The sequence below is a fragment of the Geospiza fortis genome, unplaced genomic scaffold (genome assembly GCF_000277835.1).
Source record: "Geospiza fortis unplaced genomic scaffold, GeoFor_1.0 scaffold407, whole genome shotgun sequence".
NCBI lineage: Eukaryota > Metazoa > Chordata > Aves > Passeriformes > Thraupidae > Geospiza > Geospiza fortis.
The window spans coordinates 422,264-431,194 of record NW_005054507.1 but is presented as its reverse complement, the minus strand read 5'-3'; the positions used below and the strand labels follow the sequence as shown (position 1 = coordinate 431,194).

The 8,931-nt window shown below is 46.0% G+C and overlaps 1 protein-coding gene across 1 annotated transcript in view; it reads right to left on the bottom strand.

Moving 5' to 3' along the window:
• Window positions 1-2,802: 2,802 nt before the first annotated feature.
• Window positions 2,803-8,931, bottom strand: part of MREG (melanoregulin) — a gene marked incomplete at its 5' end in the record, with an annotated part of 11,878 nt that continues 5,749 nt past the window's right edge. The window contains 3 exons of the mRNA XM_005428837.2: window positions 2,803-3,968; window positions 5,971-6,134; window positions 7,708-7,798. Coding sequence (XP_005428894.1) covers window positions 3,837-3,968; window positions 5,971-6,134; window positions 7,708-7,798 — 387 coding nt within the window. The remainder of the gene's footprint in view (window positions 3,969-5,970; window positions 6,135-7,707; window positions 7,799-8,931) is intronic.

Sequence of the window (8,931 nt, the reverse complement as noted above, 5' to 3'; positions counted from 1 at the left end):
TTCCCAGGAAAATTTGGAATACAAAGAAGAAACCACACATGCATGTGCACAATCTGTAAACTGGGGTTTTTTTGTGGTTTATTCTAGCTGGTCTATATTAATTACACTATCCTGACTTCCTAGCTTTAATTTGGAGGAAGGGAACTCTCCAGTGCTGCTCCCCATGACCCAAAAATATTAAAATATTTTGCCCAGAGAAGCTGTGGTTGCCCCATCCCTGGAAGTGTTCCAGGCCAGGTTGGACAGGGCTTGGAGCAGCCTGAGATAGTGGAGGCGTCCCTGCCCATGGCAGGGGGTGGAATGAATATCTTTAAGGTCTCTTCTAAACCAAACCATCCTGTAACTCTAGGAGAAAAAAATCCAAGTGAAGCATAAACTTGGCTTCTAAATGAAAAAAAAAAAAAGTTCCTTTTTTCTTTCTTTCTCTTCTGATGAAATATTAGCTAAATGCAATGTCAAGTTGCATTCAGCTAATATGTTGTCAAAACCCTCTCACATCACTCATTTTAAAGAATTCTTGGTCTTTTTCCTTTCGTGATTGAAGGAATGGATACCGAAATCACCCTCTACTTAGAAAAATAAATGTTCTTAGTGAAGATGCTAATCCCTGCAGCAGCCAGCCTCAGGCCAAGTGGCACTTCCAAGCAGGAGCAGAGGCCCTGGCCCCAGCCCTGGAAGAGAGACAGGCTGGGCACCATCTCCTGGAAAGTGCCAGAGTCATTATTGAATGTCTAAGCCCCAACCTTTAACAGAAATCCAGTTCTTGCAGGCTCCAGAGACTTGATGCATGCAAGAAAAGGTTGGGAATATTTCCCCTGCATGGTAAACAGGATTTTTCCCATGCTGAGGGAACAGTGGCATCTGCTGTTCACTGGGCTCTCTTACAGCCTCCACTTCCCAGGCAGCTGCCGGAACATTCCCTGGGCATGGGCAGGGTTTGGCTCCCCAGTGGCACCTGGGACATGCAGGATCCTGTGGGAAATGGATTTGTAGAGAATTCTCAAAGCCTGACAGAAGGCTCACATATCTGTATGCAAACTTTGAGATAAGGAATGCTGACTTAGAAATGCCATGGGATAGGACAGACATTGCTGAGAGAGAAATGGAACTAGAAACAAGTTTCAAAGGATGGCCTTGCAAATAAGGCTGGATACTTTGGAGAAATAGAACTATTAAAGATGCATTGTAGTGGGACCCATGAGGGGTAATTTTAGATTATTTGTTTTAAGGCATTTACAGCATGGTGTGGCAAAAGCTGATAGGCCAAGAAACACTTATAATATATTGTAATTAAAAATAGTTAGCTTCTGCTTGTTATAATGTGAATTATAACATCTGTGTTGTCTCACCCTTCTCATGAGACTGAAAATAGAATTAAAGTTTTTAAAATACCTCTCAGTTATCCCATCTCTAAATTAGAAAAGAACTTAATCCAACAGAGAGTCTGGCTCCCCAGTGGCACCTGGGACATGCAGGATGCTCAAGATGTCTCCCTAAATATCAGGTGGGGGGCTCAAGCCCATCTAAATGGCAGCTGAAGGCCTAGGTGGTGGTGGTGCATCAAATTCCAAATTGCTTCTAGTGAAGAAGGGAATTGCTCTGTCAGGGCAGGAATTCCAGGACTATTGTGCACCTCCATGGTATTTTCTATGGAATTTAGAAAAGGCAATTTGCTCTTTGCATTGTGCTAACTGAAATACGGTTTATTGGTCTCCTGTCCTGAGTGCATGAAAGGACATTTCCTATGGAGGTGGACAGAATGACCAAGCTGAGCTTGGGTCTATATGGAAACCATTTCTGCTGGTTCCTATCATTTTTCAAGCTGCAGATTTTCCAAAGCTCTGCATCATTCTAAATTCACCAAAGGCTGTTCTGCACTATTTTCAGGATACCCCATGACCAGTTTTAGCTGAGTGCTGGGACTGACAGGTTTTTCTCTGTTGCTGTTGTGATTTGTCCATAAACAGAAGTTCTGAGCCGGTTACTCCTCCCCAAGTGTGGAAAGGAGCGGCTCCGCTCTCATCCAACAAATTCCAGCTCCTCCTTGTGGCTGCACTCAGAAACTCAGCGCTTTCCCTGCATGGGACTTTACTTCAGCAACTAAACTCACTTAGAGATCCTGATTATTGTCCCTTTTGGGCAGCTTGCCCTATGAAGTTCCACCAAAATGCATTTTGGTGACATCAGAACCGGTTTGACAGCCGTGACAGCGAGGGGCAGCTCTGCACAGGCACTGCTGAACGCTGACCTCCGTGCTCAAAAAAAGCAGCACAGCTAAAAGGATTTCTCTCCTTGCCTCTGAGGTCTTCAAACTCATCAATCAGGTGGCTTTAAATAACAGGTAGCACTGTAAGGGACAACGTGCCAAGGGCCAACTTTTGGGTGGTGTCAGGCACCTTGGCACGGATCTCTCTGTTCCACAACAATTTGTTCGAATCAAAGCCTGGATTTGTCGTGCACCAAAGTTTATTTTCTATAAAAACACGGGAGGTTTTGCAAAGGGCAGCTGAACTCCTGCTAGAAAAAAAACAAATCAGTAGGAAATGCCAAATCCCACTGAAATTAAATTTGATCCACATCATCTCCTACAAACACTTTTGTCTTAGGCTGGCAAATGTAACTCTCCTAAGTCAACAGGCAATTTAAAGTGTGTGGAGAACAAGCTGCAGAGGCTGTACAAATATCCCAACCTTTCTGCTATCAGCAGTCAACATAAACATTGTTACCTGGATAGGTTCACAGAGTGAGTAAGAAAGGCTGGTTTTGTAATGTTTTCTTTATTAAACTCAGCTTTCACTGCTGTTCTGAGTTGACAAAAATGTTTCCCAGGAAGAATGACAAACAAAAACAGGTCATAAATATATTTTTTTCAAATGCTGTAGGTATAAACAAATAAAAGCTCTGGTTTGCTACTTTGGGAGGTCCTGTGTAACCAGCATTTTCAACTGGCCAATTAGCAGCATGTGTGTTCATCAGTGAAGAACTTCCACTTGTTTTTAAATTATCAAATCCACTGTTTTAAAAATTATTGCTCATTATCAGACAAAACCCCAAGATTAAAAGGATGTTTATTACAGCATCCCTGCTGGTAATGAGGATTTTTAGATTGCCAGTACATGCAGCTTTGTGCTGGGGTTTTTTTAGGCAATTAAGTCCAAAACTTTTCAAAATAGGTTGAGATGCTGGGCAACCAATGTTCCAGGAGCCAAATTCTCAGCAGCCCTGAACTTGGCACCTTCCTAAACTCTTCCTTCTTTTAAGATGTCAAAACATCCCTCAACCACGAATGGCTGGGGATGGAGCACCCAACTGTGACACTGCTCCAAGGCTTTGCTGCCTGGAATGAAATCCTGTCCTGGCACAGCTCCTGCCTCTTTCCCAATCCCCTGGGACCTGCCTGGAGGGCTGGGGTGAGGATGAGGAGCAGTGCACAGAGTCATAGAGCTGTAGACACAGAGGTGTTTTTCCTGTCTTGCCGCTCCTCCTGGCTGGCAGCTCGAGGGAGGGGACAGTGGCAGGTATCATCCAGGTGGAAAGGTGCATTTCCTCACAGCCCTTGGAACTAGAGGCTCTGGCAGCAATGCCTTGTATGGCAGATCCTCCCTGTGCCTATTTCATACACTACTGGCCAGTGGTGTCCCAGTTGTCACTCCCTCGTGCCCGGGAGCCCCGTGGTGCCAGCGTCCCTTTCCGTGCGTGCTCCTGCTGGGCACAGCTCGCCCTGCTCTGCCCACTCTCTTGTCCGCAGGGCCACCAGGAGGGCTCTGTCCTGCTGGCCCCGGGCACAGCAGCCTGCCCAGGAGCGCTGGCCGTGTCACACCGCCAGGACAGGTCCCTCAGGGCACCGTGGGGACGCTCTGCAGGGCCCGGGGTCCCTCGTCCAGCCGGTCCCCGCCGGGCCACTTGGGGTACACCACGCTGGCCATCTTGAAGAACTCATCGGCGGCGTCCAGGGCGATGAGGCGGTCCTGCCAAACAAGGGTGTGAAAAATGAGCATTTTAGGATTGGCTTTTAGTAAATATTCAAACGAATATTATGTGTGTTGTTTCGAAAGTGATGCTGTATTAATTCTCTTAGGTAGTGTTATTAAATATAGTTTTAGGTTATAAAAAAAATGTTAAAATAGAAACTATGCTATGTAGGATACTTGTTAAAGAGAGGGCTCAGCAGCCACAGGACACTTAAATCCTTCAGAGAAAAAGAATTTATTGCTCCCCTATCAGAAGAAATAAACTTCTTCCTGCTTTGAAGGCGCCATTAGGATTCAGATGAAGAAGCTGGCACTGACCAGACAGAATTCTGTGTTTGAATGGAATCTATGCATCATGTATGAGGTGTATGAATATGCAACAGCTATTGTTTTTAAGGGATAATCCTCTGTTAACATGGGTCCTTTTTTTGGCTTATACTACCCCAAAAAAGGTACCCGGACCATCTGTAACTCTTTGTCTCTATTGTCTCATATTGTCCTAATTCAAATTGTCCAAATTATCATTACTCTAATTGTATTACTATTTTTACAACCTGTGGCAGTTTGCAGGCAGCCCCAACATGGGAAGAGATGAGAATGTTGACTCCATGTTTCAGAAGGCTGATTTATTATTTTATTATATATATATATATTATATTTAAACTATACTAAAACAATAGAAGAAAGGATTTCATCAGAAGGCTAGCAAGGAAAGGAAAAAGAAAGGAATGATAATAAAATCTCGTGACTGACCAGAGAGTCCGAGACAGCTGGACTGTGATTGGCTGTTAATTAGAAACAACCACATGAGACCAATCACAGATCCACCTGTTGCATTCCACAGCAGCAGATAATAATTGTTCACATTTTGTTCCTGAGGCCTCTCAGCTTCTCAGGAGAAAAATCCTGGTAAAGGGATTTTTCAGAAAATATCATGGCTACAATAACCATTTTATTACTATTAAATTTTTAAAATTTTAAAAACAAGTGATTGGTGTTTTTCACAAAGGGGGATTGTGGTCACTTTGGGGTTTTCCAGGCACGTCCCTGCCCAGGGCCCTGAATTGCAGAAAAGAAAACAAACTCCACAACTTTTGTGGAAGTTGTAAAGCTGGTATGTTTATTACAGCGCTGGATGCATGTGGGGATTGCTCCCCTCAAAAGGAGATGTGTGCCTCTGGGAACTCCCGGTCTCTTTTTATCTCCCTTACCAATCCACATGCGTGGAATTTCACAACAGGTTCATAAATATTCATTTTACTGATTTCGCGTTATACTCGCAGCTAGGTTTTTTTTTAATCAGAAAGTACAGAAAGAACTCCTGGGTCATCCTGCCCTGTTTCCTGCAGCATCCTCTCTGTCTGTTTCAGAGTTCAAGGGGCCCTTCTTTATCTCTGTCCTTAGGCTGAAGCAGTTTCTTCAAGCATAGGCTTTTTGCAAGAACAGGCAGTCAGACCAAACAGCTATGTTTGCAAGCTACAGACTTCAGTCAAAGATGTACATTTCACCTAAATCAAAATGGATTTGTACTCTGGAAAATTTCCACTCTGTCTCAGCCCTCCCTCCACAGCTGCTCTCAGGCAGTAGGTCTCATCTTTTCACAGAATCACTGGGTTGGAGGAGACCTTCAAGATCATCGAGTCCAACCCAGCCCTCAACTAAACCCTGGCACCCAGTGCCACATCCAGGCTTTTCTTAAACACATCCAGGGATGGTGACTCCACCACCTCCCTGGGCAGCCATTCCAGAACTTTATCACCCTTTCTATAAAAAACTTTTTCCTAATATCCAACCTCTATTTCCCTTGGTGCAGCTTAAGACTGTGTGCTCTGGTTCTGTCAGTGCTGCCTGAGAAAGAGCCCAACCCCACATGACTACAACCACCTTTTAGGAAGTTGTAGAGTGCTAAGGTCACCCCTGAGTCTCCTCTTCTCCCGGCTAAACAACCCCAGCTCCCTCAGCAGAGTTGGATGGGGGAAGGTGTGCTCAGAGAACTCACCACCACAAAGAGGTAGCGCTCAGAAAGCTCCCAGCTGGTGGGGAAGATGTTGGTCTCCTCTGAGAGCTTTAACAAGATATCTCGGGCTTTGCTCATGTTCTGAGAGTCGCTGATGATGCTGAGTTTGGTCACTGACAAGAGGGAATCTGCTTCCTTCTGGAAACCTGGGAAAGAGATGTTACAGAAACAAGTCATTAAACACGAGAGCAGGGTCATCCCTGAGCCCTCCAGGCTCTTGGAAGGTTCCTTATTCCCCTGGGCAGCTGCATCCCTACTTCCTAAAACGAACCAGCACTCCCTCAGGCAGGCTGTGGGACAGATATAAACTCACTGGTGGGGAAAATAAATCACAAAAGTAGCCACAGTGAGTTTGTTGCTGGTTTTCCTGAGAAAAGGTGCGTGAACATGCACAACGCAGGGCGCTGATTCAGCTCTTGCATGCTCCTGATGCTCCCAGAGCTTTCAGGGCCGCTGGGGCTCCCCAACCCAGGTAACAGGGATAAAACCTGTGGCAGTGATGAACACCAGGCTAATTGTTCCTGAAGCAGTCAGCATCAATTACAGGAAGGGTATCCAGGGGAGAAAAGCTGGAGGAGAGTGAGCGCAGGGGTTCTTTAAATGCAATGGCTCCCATGAACTCTTTGTTCAGCTCCAGGGGGCTGGTGGTGATGCATCTCACATGAAAACAGTTAAGAGGTGAGAGTGGTGAGCTTATGGTTAAAGCAGAGGCCTAGATAACAGAAGATAGCAGGTTTCACATCTGACTGCTCATTTAGCTTCACTAAGGCCAAATGATCCCTGGCCTTGAGCTTTCCCAGCCTTTGCAGAACATCTCCAGAGCCACTGTGGATGTGAGAGGGATGTGGGAGAGCCTCTGTGAGCCTGCAGTGAGAGATGGAAGGATGCCAAGTGATCCCTCCCAAGCCTGGCCTGCTGTGAGCAGCTGGGTGGAGATGAGGGCTGACAGCTGGTTATGGATTTATGATGTTCCTCCCACCCAAATGCCAGAATAGCAGGTAGGACAGGAGTGGCTGAGATACCCATCTCTGGCTCCCATTGAGGGTATCCTAGAATAGATTCACTCATCCTCCTCTCAGCAGCCACCACCCACCTCCAGAGCATGATGGAAGTCACGCAGCTGATGTGCTGGCACGTCCTGAGTGTCACATGCTGTGTGCCAGGCAATTGGGAAAAGCCCAAAGTCACACCCACCACCAGCACTTGGAAACAGCGGTAGGAGGGTTCCTGTGGAGCAATTCCACTTGCTGAAAGAATATTTCAAACCCACCTGGGAGCAAATGAGGTGAGTGGCTTAGCTCTGATCAGCTGCCATTGGCTAAAGAAACAAAATAGATGTATCTGTGTTCCCGTCTGAACGGAATATTCATTCCTCCCTGTTTATCTTGTTTGGAAAAACCCTAGGTGAACTCCCACTGCAAGGTTTCCACAAGGAAGCTTGAAATGGATGACTGTGCATGTTATTATGGGCTTGGAAGGTGATCATGGCTCATGGACTTTTGATGTGCCTGCAGACACGGTGTCCCTGTCCCCTCCCCGCCGTGCCTGAGCCCTGGGGAGCCTCAGGGACCATGTGGGACACCTGAGGGCATCACTCAGCAACCTCCTTTTACTTCCCTCCTCTCCAGCTTGATTATGTGGAGCTGTTCCCATCCTCAGCCATGGTGGGATCTGGCATTCAGTACCACTGGAATTACATCCCTTTGGCCACCAGCTTACCTAAATCCTCCAAAATGTGTTTCCACCTGCTCCTCACTTCTTTCCGGGTCTGCCGTAAAGTGTAAATGTCATAGTTGAGCTTCTGCCACTCCTGCAAAGCAAAGGGGTGAGAGACACTCAGCCATTGGAATCTGCTGCTTTCCAAGGAATTTCAGGTCTGAGGAAGAGAGCCAGAGGTGCAGAGTTGGTGCTCTGGGGTGGTGGCTGTGAAGGTCGATGACCAGGTTGCTGCTGCCCCGGGAAGAAATTACACTGACTAACACAGAATATTTAGCTTGACACTTGGCTCAGCATTTCTGTGTCTTCTCTGTTCCAAACTGCTTTCAGTTTCCCTGAAATTTCAGAATTTAGCTCAGGTATTGCTGACAACTGCTCCTCAGTCAGACATGGAGCCCTGTTTGGCATGAACTGGAGCAGGCAGGTGTTCAAAAGTACTAGAAAACAAGAAAACCTGACTTTTTTTAAAGATCAGGGTACTCTCTTTTGAAAGAGGTGCACAGGGATGGATGAGGGCTGAACTGGAGCCATCTGATCTGATAACCCTTAGTGGCTGCCAGGTGCTGCAGTTAATGCCTCACTTCACTGCACAGCTGAAATATTGCACTGGACCTCCAGCTTTAGAGCTGGACAATGGGTTTGGGGTCATTTCATAAAGTCACACAAGCACATTTAAATACAACCACACAAGTTTCATTGGCAGTGGCCTTGGCAGTGCTGGATTAATGGCTGGACACAATAATCTCAGATGACTTTTCCAACCTAAATTATTCCATGATTCCATAGGCATGCATTCCTGTGAAAATGCAAGAAAACCAGGAGCACTTTTCTCAGCTCTTCCTAGCTGAGTTTAATCAATGCACACACTGCAAAGGGTGCATTTTTAGAAGCAGCCCAACAGCAGGGTGACAACATCAGCTGATAACTTCCTTCCAGTAACAACCTTAATTAATCTCATTTCTCAGCAGGGGATTACCTAGATGGGCTCCTGAAGAATAAACAGGTGTTAATCTGTGCTGTCACCCTGAGATTTTCCTACAGGCCATGCTGGGTTCACAGCACAAAAACAACACCCACAGAGGTCAGCCCTATGTTAGAAATCCCACTGTTTTCTGGTAGCTGGCCCAAGAGCTGACTTGATTCCATAAAGATTTGAAGATTCCTTAATGTTTTTTCCCTGATTGTGGCTGACATGCCACGACAGCAGATATTTAAAGCCAAGCCTGT